General features: G+C 40.4%; 1 protein-coding gene across 1 annotated transcript in view; it reads right to left on the reverse strand.

The window, feature by feature from the left end:
- Positions 1-16,856: 16,856 nt before the first annotated feature.
- The window catches only part of adgrb1a (adhesion G protein-coupled receptor B1a), a 43,576-nt gene continuing 34,527 nt past the window's right edge, over positions 16,857-25,905 (reverse strand). Inside the window, exons 23-30 of the mRNA XM_030785321.1 lie at positions 23,769-23,867; positions 21,943-22,114; positions 21,708-21,803; positions 21,398-21,437; positions 19,857-20,512; positions 17,568-17,603; positions 17,178-17,336; positions 16,857-17,051 (exon numbers count right to left, since the gene is read on the reverse strand). Coding sequence (XP_030641181.1) covers positions 16,857-17,051; positions 17,178-17,336; positions 17,568-17,603; positions 19,857-20,512; positions 21,398-21,437; positions 21,708-21,803; positions 21,943-22,114; positions 23,769-23,867 — 1,453 coding nt within the window. The remainder of the gene's footprint in view (positions 17,052-17,177; positions 17,337-17,567; positions 17,604-19,856; positions 20,513-21,397; positions 21,438-21,707; positions 21,804-21,942; positions 22,115-23,768; positions 23,868-25,905) is intronic.

Raw genomic sequence — 25,905 nt, forward strand, 5'->3', positions numbered from 1 at the left:
CTCTAAATGATTTATAAGCAGACAGTTCATTGATTGTCCCATCAGTGTTGTTAGGGTTAAATTTATATATACTGTACACATTAGGGCTGTCAAAGTTAACGTGTTAACCAGTTAATATATATATATATATATATATTTTTTTTTTTTTTTGTCGTTGTGCATCGCTGACTAACTTATGTAAACCTGAAAATTAGTAAATTTATATTTTATGTTTCACCGTTTAAAATATAGCAAATATTTCAATATGATTAAATTCTGATTCAAACTGACCCCAAAGTTTAAAGGTCAAGTCTTCTTTGCAAACACCTGTTACCTCAAAACTGGCCACTAGGGACGTGGCTGAGTCCATATCTTTGCAGAAGGTTAGCGCTTCCATTAAAAATAATGATGATTTGATGTGTCATTATCTATAACCTCATAACATCTACTTTATCAACTGAGATGTACTGCAGTTCAGAGAGGTTAAAAGCATAAGCATAATTGTAGGCCTCAAATTATGCATAGCATGCAGATTACACATTGGTTGCACCTGCAAAATGTTTTAGAGTATATGTTTATGTCTCAAAGAAATATTAATAAAGATAAAACGAATGTCTTTCAGTTTTTCATCACACCTGTGCAAATAGATATTAACGTGTTCTGAATTAAAATAAACACACATTGACGCTGTTCGATGCAGATACCAATTTACACCATAAAAGTGCTATTTTTTGAAGGACGTTGTCATGAATGTTTGTGCTACGCAATAATATTTAATTCAATTAGCGTTTATTTTTGTTATGTTTAGTATAATATCTGATATTCTTCTGTTAGCCATTTTTATTGTCATGCCCTGGTTCTCTCTTTCTCCATCTGCTGGTCATTCTATGCTGGGTTTGTGCACTTCCTGATTTACCTTGTTAGTTTAATCATTTTACTTGTACTTGAGTTTGTTGATCTAATCCTGTTCTGTTCTGTATAAATGCTCCATATTTTCCATTGTTGAATGAATGGAATTTTATCGTTGACGTATTGTGAATCCAGAGTTAAGGATCCTGAGTCCTGTGTTTGGGGTCTGCAAGTTCCAAGAAGCCTTTTGTTCATCTTGTTTTGTTCTCGTAAATACTGAGCTAAACTGCACTTGCATCCAGAATCTTCTTCTGCCTGTGACCATTATAACTTTTCAGTCTTTCTGGTTCACTATTCTCCTTTTTTTTTCTTTTCTGGAGTGACTAAGCATAGAAGATACAGTTACACATAAAGGCCAGAGACAGAGTCTGTACTCGGTACTGAAACCAGATATTGTATTTTCCTGTATCTGTCGACCTTCAGTGCAGAGTAAATAGGAGTGGATCTCATCAATGTTGCCCCTCTCCTAATACAGACACAGACACAGACACACACACACATTTGCTCGACACTTTTTTTTTCTTTAAACAAACATATGTTAAGGTAAGAAAAAAAAATTCTACCACACCAGCGCAAATAAGACTTACAGACACATATGTGTAGGCCATTATGAGAACATTTCAATTCCTTGATGCTTTGAGCTGCTTGTTAATGAAATGTTCTTGTATTCCCTAAAATTCCTCTTAAAAGATGACTCCCATTTGAGTTTGACAAGAGAAGGAACGCATCAGGAAAAATTCCACCCTGCCTCTCCTCATTACCTGTGAATGTTTTCGTCTCCTTGCGGCCCAGCCTTTCCTTCCTGCATGACTCATAGGCACTGTCTGCAGATCCACTTTTCTTTATTAGCGTGAAAGCTTTTCTGGCAGCTCCAGCGTTCTTAAGAGCTCGGTCATGAGCCGTCGTTCGTGGCTTTACGTTGCCAAACCGTTCAGACAAAATAAAAAAATAATAAAACATCTCGGAATGTTGGAGTCGCGATCATTAAGGACTGATTGTATGGTTAGCGTTTTATCCGGGGTTGAGAAGAGATGACTAATCTGCATTGGCTCTTGCGCATTGCAAAGTTTACATTGGAGTACGCGGTAATCATCTGTTCAATTTAGAGCAATTTCTTATCCCACACCTGCTGCTTTCTCAGAATAAAGACGTGAATTATCTGACATTGTTTGCTGTGCTGCTCTTACCCCAAGTTTAAGGAAATCATTTTTCCCCTTTATTTATTTATTTATTTATTTATTTATTTATTTATTTATTTGCGCCAGTCTAAGTGCAGAAATCCGTGAAAGAAAACAAAAAATGAATCTAGGAACATTTGTTATGGGAGAGTTTTACTCTAAATTAAAAAGAGTAGAGCTCAAATTTTGCGTGTGTCTTAGATGAACGAGTCTCTGATGAGTGTAGCGTTATGATTGTTGTGCTAAGCACTATTGCTGATTTGTTTTTAATGAGTTTTCCAATTATGCAAGACATAATATCCATTAAACATTATTGTTGATGTCTGCTTGGACAATACACTTCTTTTATGTTTGAAGCTGATTCTAGCATTTTTCAAAAACTGCTTCCCAACAGTAATGCTGTGATGTGACTACGTCTCCATGTGATGTATGGTCAGGAAAACAAAAGGCTTGGCATTATTTAAAATCCATATCTAGAGAACAATATTCAAGAGATCATTTGTGACTCTTCATAAAAGTCCTTTTCCCTTCCAGTGTTAGAGCTCTGTTCCTTCATTCCATGGCCCAAGTGACCTTATAAGGACTTCCTGCTCACTAATCAAAAGGACAGGTATTTTTATTGTAAAAGTGGGCTATTGGCAGAAATTTCTGCACCAGTTGAAGTTCCATGGCCCAGTTAGGTTGTGAAAAAATGCATTTCTCTTAAGCATTCTACTCCATGCAAAACTATATTAAATGTCTGTGACCTCCGACCCCTGGGCCATTGGTATTAAATTACCTTTTGTTTTAAATGGGCATTGTCAGATTCTTATTATCTGAAATTGAGACATTCTTTTTAAGTGAATCTTGAAAGTACAATGGTTTCTCTATGATGATAAAGAGAAATATTAAAATTACTTTACACTCTGGTCTAATCTGGAGAGTGGGGCTACAAGAAATGAATGCAAAAGTTAGCTTTTAAAGAAAGACTTTACCTGATGTTCTCCAAAAACATTCTTCAAAACCTTACTTCCTCACTGATGTTTGAGTAATAGACCTCTGAAACTTCACTGTGGCTGTTGAATGATCTTACAGCCTGGACCTATCCAGCTATTTTATGCAGGCTCTGCTCCTGATTGTACTGAAGCTATCCCTGTGTGTTTCTGTGCGGCTTTTGAGAGTGCGTTGACTTATGAAATGTTTGTTTACTTGAAAGTGTGTGTGTGTGTGTGTGTGTGTGTGTGTGAGAGAGAGAGAGAGAGAGAGAGAGAGAGAGAGAGAGAGAGAGAGAGAGAAAGCGAAAGAGTGAGGGGGGAGAGTCCTGCACATGTGTATGTGTGAATGCATGAATTAGCACTGCACACATTTTGTTTGGACATTGTATATATACTCACTGAATATATTTTTTTCAACATGATACAAAAGTAAAATGTGATATTCTGCATGCCAGCTTTCTGAAAATGCATGTACATTTCAGTTCAATTCACAACACATGATAACACATTAAATCTTGCCAAAAGTGACAGCCTTAGTCATTGTGTATCTGTGAGAGACAGAGAGAGAGAGAGAGAGAGACAGAGAGAGACAATCTAAACACATGTAAAAAAAGAAAAAAGAAAGAAAGAAACAGAAAAAAAAGAAGAAGAAGTAGGAGGACCATTAATCACTGACTTCAGCAGACACAGATCAGTGTGGATGGGCTCAGGCCAGCCCTTTTCCACCAACTCTCCTCTTCACACAGTAAGAGTGACAGGCTGTAAATCAGACGCTGTCTACGGCTGTCACACAAGATGGATTTGAGACAGATTTACCGCTGGAGTGGGGCACGAGGCAACACGGAGGTCAGGAGCAACAGACAAAATTGCTGAGTGAGGAGGAGAAGGAGAAATCCCCCGAGTGAAACTTTTAAAATAGCTGTGTGGAGTCACTCTCAGAGCCTCACGTTCAACTGAGGTGACGAAAAAGGAACTGGCCCCTTAGAGCAAGCTTCGGCAAGGTTAAGACAAGCTTACATTCCCCCCCCCCAGCACTTTTTCAAAGCTCAATCTGGGCTCACTAACATCTGAAGGCCTTACGTAGCATCATATTATAATCTCAACCTGGACTATACAGCTTGGGCCAGACCAAGATGCTTTTAAGGTGCTACTTAATGTTTTCTCCTCACCAGAGTGCTGGCATTGCATAAGACCCTCTTGCCAGTGAAATGCAATAAACGTTTTTCTTTTTCAGCCTGATTACCCCTAGCTCGTGCTTGCCATAGTGAGAGTGTGGTGAATTTCTTTTTCTTAAGGCAAAAGTGTTTATATATTAACTATATTGATTTGCCTTAGATGTAGCATAGTTCTTGTAAAAGCCTGCTGTCCTTTTAAAGCAGATTAAATAAAGGCCAGTGGAACACAGATTGTGTGCATACACACAAACTTGATCATTAAACTTGGATATGAAGAGTTTAAGAAGGCTTTCAGTGTTCATCAACATCATCTTACCTGTGTTTTGTTGATCGGCAAGAGCAAATCCCTAAGGACCATGTGTAGGCTTGTAGAAACAAAAGGCTTGTATCATGTTTTTTTTTTTTTTAAATGTCACTTAGAAATGAGGACTTGAAGTTACTAAAAAAACTATTTCTATTTTCCCACTTGTAGTTATATGGACATAAAATATCCTGACTGATTGCTCATAACATACAGAATGGTGAAGTTATGGAGATCGAGGTCATGTCCTCTGAGATTTGTGGATCATAAAAGCAACAAAAATGTAACCAGAACAGATGAACAAAGCATGACAATGTTTTAAATATTGACTGTAATGAAAGCGCTTCTGTTCTACTGTGGTTGTTTTGTTTTGTTTTGTTTCCACATGTAAATATTGTAAAGTGTGAAATTCTTTTAAAATGTTTAAAAAGGTTTAAGGTCAGTTATAACCTTCCGACATTCTTTCTGAGGTGATGTGCTTTCTGAGTCGTGGTTAAGGGCAGCGTTGTGTTCTTCCATATGTGTGTGGGTACCGACTGTGTGTGTTCCTCAAAGTTCGTCCTTTACTGAATCTATTGCCTCTGACAAAAATACACTGGGAGTGAGTCAGCACTAGCAAGTTGAAGTGCTAGTTCATGAGAGAGACAGATTTCGGGCAGATGGGTAAGGCATTTTCCCCCAGCTAGTTTCTCATGTGGCATTGGATAAGGCTAGTTTTTCATGTAGAGGTGTATGAAAAGGTTCCTATGCAAACAGCAGGTCAGTCTGAGCAACCTGTGCTTAAAGATGTCCAAACAGTCATGTGATCCTTGTTCATGGTGCAGTCCTTTAATAATAGAGTGACACTGAGAAATCATGTCATTTATCGTCCAAAGCCATTTACAGTCTCATAACAGCCACCACTTACAAGGCCCATAGGAATCGTCTTGTTTCACTGGAAAATCAATCCTCAAAAGTCAATTCCTGATGTTTTGTTTCACTCAAAATGAGAATCCTCCTTTACCGCAAATAAATGTTAACACCAGTTTATGTATATTCTCTCAATCAGTACCTGTGTCTGTGAGATGCTCGAAAGAATTGAGAGAATGCATTTTTTTTCGTTATTCAGTCATTTTAGTATTCAGTGGCAGTGAGTGTAAATGTATGGGCATGCTTTATAATGGTGTTTGGCTTGGTTTAGGGTTTGTGGGAATGTCAACATAAAACTCCACCACCCGTTGCATCTTGTAAAGTGGCACCTTTACAAGGGAGGAGATGGCATGGGGAGGAATTGGGTTTACAGAAGCAGATGGACATAAATAAGTGTGGTTGTGTGTGTGTGTGGGGGGGGGGGGGGGGGGCATCTATATGCTGTTGAGGACTGACCGGTGAGATCTTTAAGGGAGGGTCTGAAAATTCTCCTCTCATTATAAATCGTATCATTTGAGTAGGTTGGATTTTCACTGGGGGAGAGTTTCAGTGTACGGGGGGAATGCTCGGTAACAATTTCTGTTGGAGTCTGATTATTAAGGAGGTGCTCATCCAGATCACCTGGGAATAACCATAATACCCCCCTCCCCCCCCAAAAAAGAAAAATGTATTTAGTCACAATTACGCAAAAAAGTATGAATGGAGTATTGAATTGGCAAAACAGTAGTTGGCAGTATTGACAGGTGAAGTTCATAACTTTTGATTGATTTTGTCGAGAATTGTCTTGTCAGCTCGTCCGATTTCTTGTAAATTGGAACAGACGTATGTTTGATGACCATCCTCCAAGGAAGCTGACGTTTTGTTTCCAGCCAGTCAGTCTTAATGGTAGTCGTACTTTTGATGTGGAAAGAGTGGGTCTCGAGGCAATCTCCCTGGATTCTTATTCTGATGAATGTTAATTCTAGGTGTTTCTGGAGCCAGTGTGTAATCATGGGAAATCTTTGTTGCAGGTGAATAGGACACTGAACCCTGATGTAGCAAAGTCAGTGCTACGGTTAAGATGTATTTAGCTAGAATTAAGGGCTTGTTTTTAAATGGGAAGTTGATTATGAAAACGGTTTGTTCTTTTTTGAGCTGGTTGGTTTTGCTGTGTTTGATCGTGTAGAATGTGGTATAACAACAGTACAGGATTTAGAATCATAGCATAGTATTGGAGTATTTGGTCAACCTCTGAACAATCAAGGAATCCTTGGAAAGCCAGTGTGAACAGAGCCCCCAGGGTTTCGTCTACATACTCATAACTGGCTGCTCATTAAGCTGTGCTTTATCAGTTACTCCATTATGACAGACAGGTGATTTTTATTGTAACAGACAGGTGATTTGCACTGAGGGGCAGTGTCTCGTCTTGTCAGCTGTAACTTTAGGATTTCTTTTAGCAGGAATGAAATTTGAGGATTATTTCATCTTGGCAGTCTGATCAGCGAATAGGTTGTGAAAGAAATGACTTCCTTTCAGGTGAACCTTGACCCCAGAACACTGATGCACAACACAGCGTGGCTGACGAATGACATTGCAGCAGTTAGGTCGAATTGGGGTTAAGGCAGTGAAAGAGGAATTTTTCTTTAAACGATTTCCGTGCCCTTTCGGTATGACTGTAAGGTATTTGAGGCAGTGCTTTGCATTATGAAGCTGATGGACTGGAATTGGAAGTGTTTGAGAAGTTAGATAGATGAGATCTGAGCATAGAGGCATTGGACTCGGTATTTGGTCTTCTTCTGGAGCCAAAGTCCTATATTTATAAAGGTTAAAATGGGACAGACAATGGACACGTAGGTTTATTGCAACCGTGGATACGACATAATATTGAGGTCTTGGTTGTTCACGTGCAGAACATTGAAGTAAGGTATCTAAGAGGGACCATGACAGTGTGTGAATTTGATCACCAGCTACTAACTGAGTGTATTTTTACAATATCATCTGAATGAACTATGACAACCTTAGATGCCTACTCAAAGGAAACTCCCAAAAGAAGGTACCAGTTTATGCAGGGTACAGCTCAGATGAAATGCTTTTGAGAGGGACAAAGGTCAGTTTGACAGTCTAGGCAGTAGTGAACCAGGAGACTTGTTAGTTACCGCTGTATCCAGTGGAGGGTGTTGAGTTCGTGAAAAGATGTAGGTCTCCAGGGGGGAAAAAGAAAGGGGTGCCATTGCAGTGCTGGAAGAGGAGGGAGCCAGAGGTACAACTTAGTGCAGGAAGCTTCATCCATTACAATTTGGTCTGAGGGATGGACTGGATGGGAGAAGTGTGACAAGTTGGGAGATGAAAGGATGCCCTTAGGGATGGAGTCACATGACTAAGTTGAGGTAACTGAGCAGAGAGAGGATGGGTCATTTTGGGGACTTTGGGAGTTGCCAGGAAACCAGTTAGCAGGACGATGATTTTGTCATTTTTCTCCACAGGCAAGGAGAGGTTTTTTTCAACTGAAATTGGAACCCTGAGGTGTGTGACTACCTGTGACATAGATATGAATCCAGACACAGGAGGAGATGAGGTTGGTGTGTTAAAAAGGAAGTCTTGATTTTAGACGAGGTATGGAAGTTTATAGTGATTCGGTAGGATTCATCAGGGGGTCTCAGGCAGTGTGTTTGAAATTTTTGGGCTGGCCTCACAATCAGGTGTCAGAAGCGCAGCAAAATAGAAACTGTTGAGCCAAGAAATACCAAATCTAGGTTAATAGTATTTACTGTAAAGGGTTAGGAGATTGCAGCTGTTGCTTGCCAGGAGCCAAGGCCAACGTGTTTGATCAGTGCAATGGTTTTGACCACTGCAGTAACCAGTAGACTGATTCTTGTAAGTGAACAAGTAAGTAAAAGATGAGAAAGTACCATTTATTGATTCTGAAATCAATTCTGACTGATTTTTTTTTTTAACCCCTCATCCTTGAGAGGGCTGATCAGAGATTTTGGCTACTGATCGGCTGGATGATCAGGGTTATGTATACCAGGATTTAAAGCTTCCCGCTGCTCGCTGAGCAAATAACAGGTTAGGTGGACACTGAGTTTGTCGGCCAGTTCACGAGTCAGGTGGGAGACATTCATAGTAGTAGATTCTAACAGCACCCACTGCATGCAGCTGTAGGTTCCACAACCATTAATGCAAACATGAGAATATAGACAGAATGAAAGAGCTCAACTAGAGATGTCTGTGAGTTTCTAATCAAACAACATGTGGGGGCAGTGGAGTAGCAAGTGCCAGGGAGCAGACAGACGAGAGAGGCAGCAGTAGGAGTAGCTCTTGGCAAGGCGGCATTATTGGCAGCAGCAGGGTGTGGTAGGTTGTGGCAGTAGAGTGTAAAGGTATGGCAACAGGCAGATTTCATGCAGTGATGCAGGCGCTGTCCAAACAGGATGGAGGGGAGGGGTACAAAGAGAACAGAACAGAGAGGACAGGGAGAGAGCCATTGGCTGGACGTCCCAGGGACATAAGCAAGGGGGTTGAGAAAGGGTGTCTGGCCGGAAGTGGCAGGTAAAGACTCAGCGTAGAACTGCCTTCCTAATTTGACGGTGAAAAGAAATTGTTCTTCTGGCCAGAGCCTGCTGTAACCTTATGACAGTCCATGGGGTTGAAGGAACAACATTCTTAGCAGTGGCAGTTGCCAACTAGGAGCACAGCAAAAGGTGGATGACTGGGCCAGAGCAAAGACTGAGTTCGTTTGTTTGCCAAAAGCAGTTTGTCTTCACCCAGAGAAGACAAACGTGGAGAGCGAGGTAGCTGACATCTTAATGCTGTGGAGGATTCCGATTGTTGGGATGTTTTCAAGGAAGTTTGAAAATTCTCTTTTCAAGCCCTCTCTATGAATAATTCCATATTAGGCCTGTGTTTGCAGACCATTATATTGGTGGTGCTACTTTTTCATGGTGAAGTGAAGTGCGTGTGTGTGTGTGTGCGTGAATGCGAGTGGAAATTCTATCAATGGTTGGCGAAACACTTGTCTTTCAATCTTGAATTTGCTTGGTACAGTTCTGTTTTGAGCACGCAAAAGTAATAAGAAGTTTTTTATTATTTTTTTATTATTATTTCATTACGTGCATTCTTATGGTCATAGCAGTCTCAGATAATTGAAGTCTTTGTTGTATTAAAGATTAAATGTAAGTAATTAAAACACAATTTAAGTACATTCAGTGCAACACACGGAGCATATTTTTCACTCATCTCACTCATTATCTAAGCCGCTTATCCTGATAAGGGTCGCGGGGGTGCTGGAGCCTATCCCAGTGCTCATAGGGCGAAAGGTGGGGAAACACCCTGGACAGGTCACCAGTCCATCGCAGGGCAGACACACAGACAAACACACTCACACACACATTCATACCTAGACGCAATTTAGTGTCTCCAATTCACCTAACCTGCATGTCTTTGGACTGTGGGAGGAAACCCACGCAGACACGGGGAGAACATGCAAACTCCACACAGAAAGGACCCTGGCTGCCCAGCTGTGAATCGAGCCCAAGACCTTCTTGCTGTGAGGCGACAGCGCTACCCACTGCGCCACCGTGCCACCCTCCTTTTTTTTCATTTCATTCAAAATTATTTGTAAATATAAAATCCATAAGAATGTATGAACACTATTCAAGTATTGCATTTGAATTTCATTGTAACAGGAGGTACAGTTATCACGCCAAGCCGTAATCTAGTTTTTCAACTATCTTTTCAAACATCCATTATTTTCCATATGGCGCATTCTCTTATGTTGATCGTGCTGGACACACATCAGGGATCCTTATATAATTGTATAATACAGAAAAGGTGCTCTTGACCTGCAGCTTAAATTGCCTCAGTATTTTAAAAGCAAAGCCTATGCTTTGAAAGGGGGGGGGAGGGGGGCAGAGGACTGACTGGTAATTTGTTTTTGTTCACTTTGCTGACAGACAGGGGTAGATAGAACCTAATCAGGCAAACAGAGGTGAGTACTTTCAAAGTAATCTTGTTGATTTTTACCTGATGAAGAAACACATGCAGGGCATAATTGCATGGCACAGGCACTGAGAAGGGTGATTTCCATATAATTGAATCCAGATTACATTTAATTAGGCCCCTCATCTGAGCATTGAGCACAAACCCAGTCTGGGTCTCTCAGAAACCTTGAAAAACAAGCAATGGTTTATAAATTACTCTCTTTTCACCCTCTTTTTTCTTTTTTTACTGTACCTAAACAAATATGTCTTTATAAACACCACCGGCAACCAAATGATTCCATGAAAAACAACAACAACAAAAAGATTCTACCATTCTTGACTTCTGTGGAAGATGAAATTATGGTGAACCTCTTACCCTTTCTATGGCTCTGAGAATATGAAATTACTTGATTTGCTCATTGTTTTATAAAGAGGGGGAAAAATACAAATTTTCACAAAACGAACAAAGAAAATGAGGAAGGAATAAGGAGTGCTTGTAGCTTACCGTAGGTAGAGTGTTCTTCACTGGAGTCTTTATCTGCAGAAAACTGCTTTATAAGCCGTTGGACACTAAGGGACAGCACTAGCTGCAGCTAATCTTATCTCCCTTTGCTTAATAGGTATCTGGACTCATGTCATTATCACTCCTGGAAAATCATGTTTTGTAGGTTTTAAGAGAGTGCAGAATGCTCACTGGTATGGTCTGTCAGTAAACCTGTTTGTATGTAGTGTTTTCCTTGGGCCTGGCTTTTAGTCTGTGCTTGTATTCGTAAAGTATCGCAAACTTCGTAAAGCATCTCCTACGTTCTTCATGTTAAAAGTGAGTTTCAGTGCCGCCATTCCCACCTCAGAGTAGGAGTCCCTGTAGTTTCCTCAGAGTAGGAGTCCCTGTAGTTTCCTCAGAGTAGGAGTCCCTGTAGTTTCCTCAGAGTAGAAGTCCCTGTAGTTTCCTCAGAGTAGGAGTCCCTGTAGTTTCCTCAGAGTAGAAGTCCCTGTAGTTTCCTCAGAATAGGAGTCCCTGTAGTTTCCTTGCATCGTCCTTCAGTGTAGTTTACAACTTTTGAAGTTGTAAATATATCGATGTTGATATATTTTGCCTCATTTTTTTTCATCCAAATACCACAACATCAGTCTCTAAAAAAACTGAGAAAGATTCAGAATGATTCTTTTTTAGGTTTTTGTTTGTTTGTTTGTTTGTTCCATTGCAATGAATAGCAACCGGATAGTGACTGTCAGCTTGACAGAGAATGGTGCATTTCTGGATGTTGTCTGTGGTAATGTTCTGTCTAGTTAAGTCTGTCACAAAGCATATGCCTTTTCTGTCAAAGATATACCTTCACAATAACCCTGCGTTGTTGCGTAACCGAGGGGCATCGCTCCTTTTCACAAATAGCTTGCTAACAACGCCTCCTCACCGCTGCTATGCATATTCCTAACTTTTCAGCCGAATCCAAAGCACTTTCGAGCTACAGGAATATAATGAAAAGTGTAAAAAGGGAGGGAGCGCATTTTGTCGCTCTCGGAGGTTTAGGACAAATGTCCTACTCTAGGGCGGGGTGGGTGGAGGGCTATTAATGCTGTGTTCGGTAGGAGATTTCTGAGAAATATCATGTTATGTCATGTCTCCTGCAAACCATGGACCATGGATTTAACACTTCATTACATTTTTGAAATGATCTCAAGCTTCTAATTCTTATTGAGAGTGTGAAATTGTAATTGTTTTGAGCCGTGACATCATCAGTATTCTGAATGCCTGAGGTGTGTGAAGGAGAGATGTACTGAGAATAACAGTGTTGAATTACTATGGGAATCATCCAACCAGACACTGCACATCTTCATCTTGTCACATTGTAATTATGAAGCCTGGTGCAGTTAAGAGGAAACTCTTGAATACAGATGTCTTCATAAATTAATGAACCAAATATAAAATTTTAACTTATACCAACGAGACCAAAGCCAGCGGGGTAATGTTCACTTAATTATTTCTGTGATCATCTTGAGCGGCCCTCCTTTTCCCTCCCAGCTGTGTGTATCTGTGTGTGTGTGTGTGTGTGTGTGTGTGTCTGTATAAATGTGTGAGAAGGATCTAGTAAACACTATTTCTTTTTTTGGATGCCATCTGAAAAATGTAGCTGAATATACGAAGGCAAAAAAAAAATCTGAGTCAAATTCCACAACCTCCTTCTATCCTCTCTGTGCTCTCTTGTGCCTCAGTGAAGGAACCTCTCAGGCCTTAAACATTCAGAAAAGACTATTGTCTGTGTTTATAGTCATTTTCAGTTCACAGAACCTGTTCTCATTCAGGGCAAATACCAAAATACATCAGTTAAGTTAAGAGAGATGATGGAGAAGAGACTATAATAGTATGCTACGAAGTTCTGAGACGTTGTCCCGTTCTCGTTGTAAACCCTGGTTTTCAGTGCGTTTGGAACATTCATTTCAGAATATTACTCTGAAGCTGCTCTGTTACGCCAAATGGTTTGGCTTAGATATGCAAATGATTTATTTTAAGAGTTCAGTGTTCACAGGTTTTCTTTGTGACTTGGTGCCAAAGCTTTACAAAGATTCAACCTTTCCTCCTGGAGCGTTCTTTCCGTTTAACATTTTCAATTCAGACGAGTTTGGTATAAAATGTTCTCAGAATGTTTTCCTTGTAGAATCTCTACTTATGGGTGCTTTATCTCTTTTAGAGGTTTATTCTCCCGGTACACGGGAATTTGGGCCGAACATAACGCTCGCTGGTAAATCTTTTTTTCCTGCGTGGCATGTGTGTGTGTGTGTGTGGGCTCAATGCATTTGAGAAGCTCTTATCTGTTGTGATTCAGCACGGCTGAATTCATCCTTATCTTTTCCTTTCATCTCTAGGGATATGGAAAAAGTTGTCATATTGTTGAAATATTGTTATCAAAGAAAAACAGTGGGAAAAAAATCGAGCATTTCTTAAATATTTGCTTGCCAGTCGGGTCTTTTTTTTTTTTCTTTTTTTACTTTAAAATATAAACAAACTGATTCAAACTGGGTATAAAATATCTCATATGAGATGGGACAACAGATTTTTTTGTTTTGATCCAAAGTCCCCTTAATACACAACACCAAGTCTCTCTTAATTTCCTAAGTGAAAATTCTCAGTTTCATCAGTAAATTCTAATAAAATCAATTCTAATATATATATGTGTATATATATATATATATATATATATGTGTATATATATATATATATATATATATATATATATATATATATAGATATATATAAATGACCAATAGCATATTGTGGCTACAAAAATATTCAACCTTACACTACATTCCTCTCAAACTTCTACAAGACATTCGCATTCGGATTTCGCCGACTACCAGTACAGCTGATGAAATTGTTTTGAATAACTCTCAGTAATTATATTACAACAACCCCTCTATAAATTAGATGTACACTGTTGAAATTACTAGAGGCTGAAATTAATCTTTTAAAAGCCATCTTACTAATACACATTCACTAATGCACTATTATTCCTCTCCTCTGGCACCTCATTTGATCTATTGTGAAGACGGAGAATAAATAATACAAGAATAATTAGGTTGAAGACACTATGAAGCATCACAGTAAGGGGAAATAATAGACGCTATTGGTGCCTGAATATTATTTTTCCACCTGCGCTAAACTCCCTGAAACTCGCATCATGATGTGTATTCTTGAAATCTAATAACGTGGCATGTGGCATTTATTTTCTTCGCTATTTATGATTGGCTAAATCTTAATTAGTGTGCCGCCTGGCTCTCCAGATTAGATTTCTGCTCAGGGAGTGTAAATAATCTGCAGGTCATTCCAAGCATACCCTTTCTCACTTCTAATCAAACCTGCATTCAACTTTGGACCCAAATATTCTCATTTAGTTCTACAAGGTCTACTAAGTATATCTGCTGAGGAAATGCATGTAAATATCCATACGGGCAAAAAATAATACCATCATTGAGCACAATTTGTTCTCCAGCATCCGAAATGTGTAGGTGTAACCCCCCCCCCCCCCCCCCCCCTACACAAAACTGCAAGAGTGTTTTTAGTAATGTGATTTGATGAGAACAATATGTTGATGCTACTGAAGAGTGTAAGGTCATGAATTTGAATGTGTTCATTTCTCTGTGTCTATAATCTAATTAAACATCTGTTGTTAATTTGCACTTAGACACATCAACTATACCATGCCACTGTGAGATGCATTACAAACTATTATACAGATATAGTTTTTTTTTATTAGAAATATTACACATTCATTTTGTGCTCTGAAAACTGTACATTAACATAGAGAAGACCCCAGTGAATTAAAAAAAAATAGGAGGGAGAGGGGAGGAATGGGGGAGGAGTTCAGACAAGTGACAGATCTTCAGGAGTGAAAAGTCAGTGAAATAAAACACACACTTTTACATGAAAGTTACAGAACACTCGTTGTCCGGTAACTCGGCAAGATCAGGGATCTGGTGACCGTAATGATAATTATAATAATGATAACAATTTTCACCCCACCCCCCCACACCCACCTCCCCCCTACCCCGCCCCAAAACGACAGTAAGAAAGATATTCATAGGTTAAAATTCGTTTTTGTAGAACTCTTTTTGAAATAATTACAACGCTGTACAACAGGACTCTAGGGAGTTTTGTCTTGTGCTTTCAGAGTGTGCAGCCACAACCAGACTACAGAATCTCACTCTCTGTAGTTTTCATATTCTTTTATATATATATATATACATACATATATATATATATATATATATATATATATATATATATATATATATATATATATATATATATATATATCAGTGTGTGTATTTATATTATGTATACTAAAATGTTTATATTTAAGATATAGTCATATATTGATTTATCTCCATTTTTCATTTTCAAACATAACTCCTCACATACTCTGGGAAACGCGAATGCTATCTTCCTTTCTTCTCTCCTTGCGCTGCCCAAAAACCTGCCACGATTCTGATGGATGTGTCAAGCTGTCTCAAACGCCGCAGCAAAACGAAACTGCTGTTGAGTGTCGAGATCACAGTCGTGACAGATCCACCACTGGGGTTTACTCACACCTTTCCGTTAAGCACAAACAAAGAGGCTAGCACGTCCTGGGCATGTAGTATCTTCGTTCGCCGAACGCGCCAATAAGAACAAGGGATAGAGTGTCTCTCTCGCTGACATTAAAGAGGCATTTCACCCCATTGAAACGCTGACCTGAAAATTCACGTCCTATCTGACGCACCCCAGAGAAGGACGGAGACGTCCCTGTTCTCTCGGCTCATCGTCATTCGTTCCGCGTGTGGACGTAAGTGGCGCTGGAGCAAGGCCTCTCGACGTTAACAGGCTTTTTGTGGTCAGAGTCCTGTAGAATGCCACCACTGCACAGGGGCATCTGGAGCAGCGTGCTGTTTTAACAGTCATATGCAAGTGTCTGTGCATTGTGTACTCAAGGTGGTTGGAGAGCGTAGGTACAGTCGAAAACTTTAGCTACCTAGTGCCCTGCCGACTTTTACAGCACAAACTCACACTTTTCAGCCAACCACACGCTAGTCAAATGAAGTCGACATGAAGCGGCACGGTTGCGTTTTGGAATCAAAAAATGAATTAACCAACTGTAATAACAAAATAAACGACAATAATAGTACTAATAACGTCGTGTTAAAGCCAAAGTGAAATTTGCATGATTGCTTATGACAGACGATTGTTCAGCAGTTCCTGTGAAGAAAATCGTTCTTCCCAAGTTTATATCCATGGGCCTCTTGCCTCTGACTGAGAGTTTGAAGGCTTTGTGTGGCTTCGTAGATTCGGGTCTGGTTCCTTAATTTTGAATGTGTTCATTTGAGGCAACCAAAAGAGCAAACCACATAAACTGAGACGTGTGAGAGTGTGTGTGAGTGGTGGGTGGACGCTGTGGACATCCACACTCAAAACTGGGGAGGTTTTATGAACTGAAGGCCACCCATGACTTATTTTGTTCATTTTTGTAAAGCTAGTCCTCCCTTTTAATCAGTCAGTCTGTCCTCAACAAACAGACCGCTTTCTAATGTTCCCATGGAAACATTCTGGAATGATGAAGAGGGCTGCCACTCAACCTGCCGAATCCATGGAAACCAGCCAATTTCGGTAGTGCCAGCCCATTTCCATAGCAACAGAACTGGACCTTTTTATTGTCTTTTTTTCAGAAATGTATCCACCGTCTCTGACATTACGGAAAAGGCATTTTCCAGCATCAAAGAACGATGAGGAGAAAAAAAAAATCAACTTCCAAATTACTCTCGCCCTTGCTTTCACCTTCGCTCTTGGTCCGTCTTTCTTGCCCATACACACACACACACACTGATGTTTCGCTGTCACTCTTAATCTCTCTGTTTTTCTCTTCCTTTGTCAGTTCAAGTTTGTTCCGACCCAAAGTGTAAAGTGGAATAGATGTGTTTCTGGGCATGGGAGAGGTCATCTCTCAGACCTCTGTCTGCAGATCCATGACCTCTTGACCCATCAGAGGGATGGTAGCACTAGCTTTCTCCCACTCCACTGCCTGCAACTCCAGGGGAGAGGCCTGCAAAGGTTCCAGATCCTTCCGCACCCATGAAGGAGGGGAATGGGTCTTCCTTATACCTTCCCAGGCCCTCTTACTGGGCGTCTGCTGTTTGTCCTGTTATAAGAAAGGAAGAAGTCTTAAATTTCATAGACAAGGAGGAATTAACAAAGAGAGAGAGAGAGAGAGAGAGAAGGGGGGGAGAGAGGGAGGAGTAGTAGAAGATTAGACTGAGATGCCTACACTCAGGTTGGTCTTGTCACTGCCTCCAGAGGAAACACTCCATCTCTTTCCAGCCTTTGTGTCCACAGGTGGTGACTCCCTGTCCTTCTCTGCGTGCTGCAGTTTCCTGTTCAGGTCCTGGAACATGTCCTGATGACGTTTTCTCGTGTGCATGATCTTCTGTTAATGGGCACATGAGCAAATACACCAGTAAAATACAAATACCATATGTTGTACCACACCAAATGTTTTCAACTAGCATATTTAGCATTTTGGCCAAAAAGAAACAAACAAAAAAGAATTTAAAAATATAGCTTTGAATATAATCTTATCCTACTCATCATAAAAATACAATGACTTAGCTCAGGTATTGGCTAACACAACCAGTAAAATCAATGTGAATGATGTTACCTCAAAGTCCAGCTCAGCATAACGGGATTTTCGCCTCTGCAGAGAAAATAAACAATACAAAAAAAAGTATAATATGGTTAGTTTTCCCCTTTCTGAACTGGTTTCTGACCTCAGTAGGCAAAAAAAAAAAACAGAGTCAAAAAATAAGCAAGCTTTGTTCAAAACCAAGTCCTTAATAAACATCCAAAAATCAAACTTCCAAATATAGTCAACTGATATTTCCTGAAAATGCATCAATGTCAATAATACACACACACACACACACACATATATATATATATATACACCTTAAGAAGAGGTTCACTGAATGCTTTCTTAGTGGAGGGCTGCCAGCCAAACTCTGGTGAAAGTTATCTGAGCTGAGTCATTCAGTCATCCATCAGTGTTTGTTTGAGCATAACAGTAACCCTTTCACAAAATCATTTTTGGTTTTGTGCTCATGTTTGGGGCAAGTTTCATTTTGACATTTCGAGAATTTCAAGTCAAATGTTTCCTGACGTTTTAAGGATTTCTCAAAAACGATTGAAAATCAAGACCTCGGAATACCAAGAGCATTTTGTCTGATGAATAGCCATGATGGACAAGAACATCGTATTGCGAAAAGACACTTTGGATATGGGCATTGGTTCTAAAACAAAAATATATATTGAAAGGGCAGGCAACCAAACTGGTGAAGATGAAATGGAACCAATGATGTGAACCTTGTATAGTTTACTTCTCTTTTATAGCCAGGATAACACAGCATCTATATAAAGTAAAGAAATGAACAGAGAGTCTAAAGTGTTTTTTTGTTTAATATTATTTTAATATTTTCACTGAGTTCTTGGCATGGCTGTGGAGTAAACAGCTTGTGACCGCATGGCCTTTAGTTTTTCTGTCACAGAGCATCTGACCAAAGAATGACCTTCTATCTGCTCGGTCACCATGGCAGCTGCGGGCCCTGCATTGCACTCTGGGAGTGTGCTTGCCCTGGGGTGGAAAAAAAAAAAGCCGATCTATGGGTGCGGACGCTCTCTGTTCAGCTTAACTTCTCAATCGGTCATTAACTTAGGTTCAGAAGCCGGATAACAACTGACCTTTTCAAATGACTCCCCCCCCCTCTCACCTTAAAAGCACTAAACGCATAGCAGGCTTTCTGTGCATGTCATTTCTCCTTTCTGCGGTCTGTGGTGTGTGGCTTCCCTCAGTCTTACATGATGCTAGGAAAAATTGCAGGAACTTTTTTTCCTCCCTCTTCTCTAAATGCACTACCCTTTTAGCACTAAAATCTAATCCTGCTACGTTAAATGCTTCCAATGGCTGAGTCTCTCCTTTCCCATCTGCCTTTTCAACATTTTCATCCTTGAATTAGTCTGTGTATACCTTGGTGGTGAATGCATCAGGTATGGGTGTAAATGTGTGTCCTCAGCTGCTGAGTGCTCTATCCCTCCATGAATAACTAGTTCAAATGGCGGTAATTGTGGTGACGAAGGTATTGAGTAAGAGACGTGAAAAAGAGAGTGGTGAAAATAAAAATGAAAAATATTGGTGGCAGGATGAGTATGACAAAAGGAATGCAAGAAAGAAAAATCAATTGTTTTTTTTTTTTCTTCTTCTTCTTCTTTTTGTCTTCTTTTGCCCCATACCACATTAAACCACCTCTGCTGCTAGCTCTTAGAGGAATGAGCCCTTTGGAATAAAACGTTAATGCTAGGCTATTTAGACAATAGCGCTGTCACCACGGTGATGAATAATTCAACCAACACATCCTCTTAATTAAGCCTCACACAAACAGAGTTGCAGTGACTTGGCTCTATTGCCACACAGCCTGGAGGTGAACTTGCACTGATATGCAGAGTGTGATTAAAGCTCATTTAGAGAAGGTTCTGCATGGTAAGGCTGAGCAAAAAAAAAAAAACCCAATAAAAAACAAACAGACAAAAAAAACTTCACAGCTCTGCCTCCCAGGGCATACACTGTTAACTATCATTTGGCACAAATTTAGTTCAGCTATTCCTATGAGAGTAACACAAAATATTCACTTCAAAGACTAAATGATTAAACGCTTTGGCAAAAGACAACATGAAACCCTTTTAGAAATAAGAGTGTAGTTTGTCAACACTCAACAGAAAATACATCATCCGTCTGCTATTTTTAGAATACTGAAAAAAGGAAAATCACTGCTGTTGCATTATTGGCCCTAAAACTTTGCTACTATGTCTTGGCATGACTGTATTCAGTTTTAAACCTCCCCTCTGGGCTCTAACCCAGTGATCTGTCTGTTCTATAGATGCACAGGTGAGGTCCTACCTCTAGGGAGCTCATTGACAGAGTAGAAACTGTCTCGCTCTTCGACATCATCCCAGAATTGCCAGAGTCTCCGGGCTCGCAGACGTTGTTGTTCATTTGGGATTCGGCGGAGATGTTCTGGACGTTCTGCACGGGCGAATCCCGATCGGAGCAGGAGACACTTACGTGATCCGCCGGCAAGCTCTTCAGCCCGAAGCCGGGCACGGGCTCGGTTCCGGCCGGATTACTCAGGTGAATGAGACGGGTCTGGGGAAGCTGTTCGATGCTGATGTTATACTTGGTCGCGGGCTCTTCCTTGTTTGCCTTGGCAGGCCTCAGGGTGGCTGTGTTGTTATTATTGGGGAGGATGACGTAGCCTTGACCGGTTCCTCCACCTTCAGGTCCAGTGCTGTCTCCCTGGGTTCCGTCCAGCTGCTTGAAGAGCTCTCCGTCACATATGTAGATGGACTTGGCCCCAGGCAGCTCGGTGCTAACCCCAGCAACACCCCCTTTGTCTCTTCGTAGGGTGAGTGTGTGACTGGCGTAGTCGGCCACATTCTGCAGGTGGACTTTGGCCATGCTGGCAGGTAGTGTGTTGAAGTTGGAGCCCTTCTGCAGGGTGAGCTGTTGAGGGGCCAGTTTCTCTTCACCCTGCAAAGAGGAACGCTTCAAGGTGCCTGCTGAGAGAAACAAAGAAAGAGAGAGAGTGTGTGAGAGAGACAGACAGATGTGTGATCTTACTCATTTCTCACTACTGACAATGCAAAAAGAATATTCTCTCTGAGGCCCAAAACACCAGGACACCAAAGCCGAGTTCTAGGTAAATGGTTGGTTGAAGTTGCCAGAATTTTTGGTACAAATGTTTTAAATGACTTAAACTATAAACTAATACATTATTGCATTGGATTAACTATGCTCTGTGAAGGCTGAAATCAAAACTATGAATAGAAATGCTTTGTCTTTGTCCCAGTTGCATTCAATTTAACGGGTTAGTCAAGGATATCACATGACACACAAACAGATTTTTTTTTTTTTTTTGAAGATCAGTGGACGTCCTGATTAAAGTGCGACGTGTGTCTTACTCCATAGCTCAAGAAAAATCGTTTTGGAAAAATCTCATGTTCTCCAGCTCTTTCAACAGACTGACAGACTCGTCCATCTCCCGTCTGTGCTCTGCCACCAGATGCTACTCTGATATATCAGTCTGGAGAGATAATCAGATTCCCAATACTGATGGATATCAGAGGAGAACCGCTATCTGATGGCGAGGCGTCGGGAGGGACTTAATTAGGAGCAGGCGGCAGATCTGAGCCTCAGTCGGGGACCAGACAGGTCTATTTATCTGCGTATTATAGCACAGCTCCACTATTTTGAATCTTGTCGAATAAATTGAATTACGAGTCCTGTAACGCGGTGTATCTCTTGTCAAAACAGCATGCCACACTTCACAAAGGGTTGTCACAATGGCTCTCCTATTGTGAAGGCATTTAAGCGACTGCGGAGACACTGAGGCAGGCAGACAAAGACACCCAGACAAGTCACTCTTCCTTGGGGGGTCTCACCTGATCGGCAGGCAATGTCAACATCCTTCTCAAAATCAGTCTGAAAAAGACAAGCAGATGTGGTTTCAAGTGAGATAGCGAGGTAAAACTTGTTTTTAATCAGAAGAAAAGCTGAGTAGCAATTTATAAAGAGCTTATAACTATGTAATAGATGGTTAACAACACCGTAATAAGCAGGCATATCGCTGTTTCAGTTCAAACACTTCTAGTAAAAAATTTCTAGTAAGAGTAATGACTAAAGTAGTAGTGATTTAAAATAAGAATCATTAAAATAAGAAAATAAGAAAAATCTGACAGAAGTCATGCTTACCATGAGTTGGGCATGACCATTCTGGAAAGATCCGCCAGAGTCTCCATTAGCGTCTTCTTGACGATCAACTACTCTGCATTTCACTGCTTCCTGGACCTGTAGCAAAAGAGACAAACGGAAAGCAGTCATGTCTTGTCATTTTCAGACACTCATCCGGGACCAGGTCACGGTAAGAGAGGAGCCAGGGACGGTAAGACTGAAATTAAACCCAGTGAAAATCAAGAGTCTTGTGTACCTCTCTGCGTAGGATACAGTGGACCATAACAATAACAAAACCCTCGAGAGAGTCGAAGACAGCAAAGAGGATCTGGAAGAGGGCGGAGCGACGGTCAGTGATGGCTAGTACTGCAGACATCCAGGTCAGGGCCAACAACGGCAAAACCACACAGGAACTCCACAGCGACGCCCTACAGGACAGGAGTGGAACTGCAGTCAGGGAACTGTCAACCACTTCACCAGTGTCAGAATCTCAGGCAAAGAGGGCAAGGTAACTGGTGGTTGTAAAAACTGAAAAATTTATTTCAAAAAGCTGTTTTCTTGTGTTAATTTTTGATGCAGCCTCTAAAAGCTGAAAGGATTTCATTTTAAAAGACATTTTTCTACTTTGGTTTTACATAGAACTCTGCAAAAAAAATATTCACATACAGATCTGTATAAATACACAGTGTTTTTATAATATTGCCCTTTTTGCTGATTTCAAGAATTACAATATCCATATATCTATAAAATGTATAGATCTATAGGTCTTTTACATCTATAGATATATAATAAATATATACAAACGAGAACATACATCTGTAATCCATATTTTTATATGTACATCATTCACATATACAATATGTATGTATGTTTGTTTAGGGTGAAAATCAAAACAAAACAGGAGCAAGAGCATACAGGTAAAAGAGAAGATGGAGTGAATGGAGGAAAGAAAAGTGTTAATGAAAAAGAGGGACAGGAAGACAACAGAGAAAAGTGAGAGGTACAGAAATAAGGGCACAGTGATGGTTGCGATCCGTGGGTTTTTTTTTCATCTGTGTGAGTCTACAACACTAACCCTTTGCTCCATCTCTCATGACTCAGTCTAACAGTTTTTTTTTTTTTTTACTTTTCTCTCATTCTAATGTGATCTAGGTTAAGGAAAAAAAAGAAAATGAAAAAAAAAAACTGTTCTCTTATGCTGCACACTCCACACACACACACACAAGCACGCGCACACACACACACAAACCACAAACAGCATCTATTCTGTTGTAAAAGTGTGATATATGACTGTATATGAAAGGCAAGGTGATAATTTACATAAAGACGAAAGTAGGAACAGCACACCTGTAATGCATATCTACTAATCTTCAACCCAGATTATAGGATGTGCCAACTGTCATTTAACCTCTCCTCTTTCTTTGGACCTCAAAACAGTCACCCGCATGTAAAATGCTGATAATCACACTCTCTTTCCCACACACACACACACACACACACACACACACACACACACACACACACACACACACATTGCCAAGCTATTTGCCATCATATGTAATTATTTTCAATCAGGCTTTATATGGTAACCTCTAAAGCACAGTGAAGGACCCCTGAAGGGAAACTACACCCAGTGGTTATGTTTGCATCCTAAATATGCTCCCTTACTTGCACACATGCGCACCCACCCACCCACACAACCACACACACACACACACACACACACACACACACACACACACACACACACATATATATGTATCCTTTGAACTTTTTTTCACTGTTGAGCTTCCAGTGAACTACACAGTAACATTATGTGAGACAGTTGAGTGATAGGGCCATTTTCACTACTTCACACAACAGCCAAAGGGTCGTATTCAGGAAAGCAGGCGAAAATGATTTGGGATTTAAAAGAAAGGAATTAAAAGAAAAAGAAAGAAAGAAAGAAAAAACAAACAAAACAAAAAAGAAAGTGAGGAAACATAAGCAGATAGGTAAAAAAGAAAAGAAAAGAAAAGAAAAGACAAAGAAAAAGGTCAAGGTAAAGCAGTGAAGAGTTGGTAAATAATTAGCGAGACTAACATGGCGTTACTGGTAGCTGTGGTGGAAACATCAGCCGACGAGATTACTCCGCACTTGGCACATTTGAGCGTCATATTGTACAGTGGGACTGTCACCTGACTGCAAAGTCAAATCAACACACTGAAATACACACATACGTGCACGCACACACACACACACACACAAACGTACCATACACATACACAAACCATCTCTCTCTCTCTCCCTCACTCACACACACATACACACACTTACACATACACAACCACTGAACACAATGGCCATGATATCCCCTCTCCTCACTGCAGATGCTCTCTCTTCAGGGCTTTGGACCTGGGCAAAATGAGCCCAAACCACCCAGGACTCTTCACAATTTCACCTTGTCAGATTTCACCTGATTGGGTGTCCCACAGTCAGATTTAATCAGTGTGTAGGGGTTTGTAGGAACTGGAAGTAATGATAGAAATGATGTAAAAGTGTCCCTCTTTACCTTTCTATTAATTACTGTTTATTTCAGCTCTGTTTGTTTTAGACTGCTCAACGTTGGTCATTTGACTGCGAGTATTGGACTTTAAGTAATGTGTTAAATTTATAGTATGGTATGATTGTCCAAATTATTTGTCCCTCAATAAAATTTTATAACTTTATGACGAAAACCACAGAAACCTCACTCGTATATGCACACGCGCAAGCATACACCTCTACGAATAAAGATGCACTCACATGTACTGATGTCAAGTTCAAAGTCCACTCAAGCCAGATCAGATATTATATCTGTTAAAAACTATATCACAGATTAAGTGTGTGTGTGGGTAATGTACCTTTGTGTTTTTGTTCAACCCAAGGCGTGTTCAACTGAGCATACAAAAGAAGCTAAGACATTGTATTTCAGTGCTAGGACATCAGGTAATGTTGAAGATGGATGGCTGTTCTTTTTAGTGTCTTTGTTTTGGGAGTTTCCAATTTCACTTTTGTTCTCCCGAACATTCTGCAGAGACTAAGAGGTCCTGTCTCTGTCAGCCTACTCCAGTTTCACAGTAGACTGAGGTCACCGAAATGTCCTCTAGCCCCTGCCATGTTCTCAAACTCAGCCTACAATCAAATTGAAACTCTGTAAAGAGACCAAACCTTACTGAGTAACAAATCTTTTTAAAAAAAAAAAAAAAAGAAAAAAAAAAAAGGAAAAGACCAAACTCGGCAGATGAACAGTGTTAGCTGGAAAGAGCCAGACACGACAGACATGTTTTAATGTAATACCCACCTAAATTAGGAGCAAGTAATTCGAGCCATATAACTGTCCTGTGTCACAAAATGGCCACTCGCGAAACAACAATTAAAGCCGTCAGCACGACATGGCTGCCCTAACTGGCGGGGGAATCAATTCGGGAAGCTGGCAGACATGTAGATTAAAAACCACATAATATCAGAAATTCAATTCCAAGCAAAAGGCCAATACAACCAATAAAGGCACTGCTCCAGGCAGTGATATTAAAAAGCAATCAGTGGGTTTTTGAATTACTGTGCTATAGCCCAAGTCTTTATGGTGGAGACAAGGGGTTGGGGGGAGGGTGGGGAGCGGGGGGGGGGGGGGGGGGGGGGGTAGATCGGTGAAGGACTTCAAAGGCAAACAGGACTGCACCGTATTAATGCAAATACTGAAAAAATCACAGCCGAACCATGGTACAAAGGCTGTTCCAGTCCACTGAAGTCCTGACATCCATTTAAAACAACCACGCAATTTCTATTTCTCTCTCTCTCTCTGCTGTTCTTCCCCTGCCTTTTTAATCCCCCTTCAGCAGACTAAGTTTCATTTTTCAGATTTTTAGGGATTTCAGAATGTTTCAGAAATTGTCATTAACGAATTGGCTACTGTTCTGGATCTCACAACCAGGCCATGAGCACATGGGTGAAGTAAAAAAAAAAAACAAAAAACAAAAAAAATCTCGTCTCCTTTTTGTTTTCCTTCTTGCTATCGACTGGAGGTCAGTTTTGAGTTGGGAGGGGGGAACATGTCGCCAGTGGAACAGGACCTCAAAGGTGTAGACTGTGCACAGAGGCAGCTGCGTTCTTACTTAGACACTGCATATATTACTTCGTTTAATTAAACATATCATGTTTTTAAATCCTGAGAATGGTTGCAAGGAAAGAGAGGAGAGAG

The sequence above is a fragment of the Chanos chanos genome, chromosome 9 (genome assembly GCF_902362185.1).
Source record: "Chanos chanos chromosome 9, fChaCha1.1, whole genome shotgun sequence".
In the NCBI taxonomy this organism is placed as follows: Eukaryota; Metazoa; Chordata; class Actinopteri; order Gonorynchiformes; family Chanidae; genus Chanos; species Chanos chanos.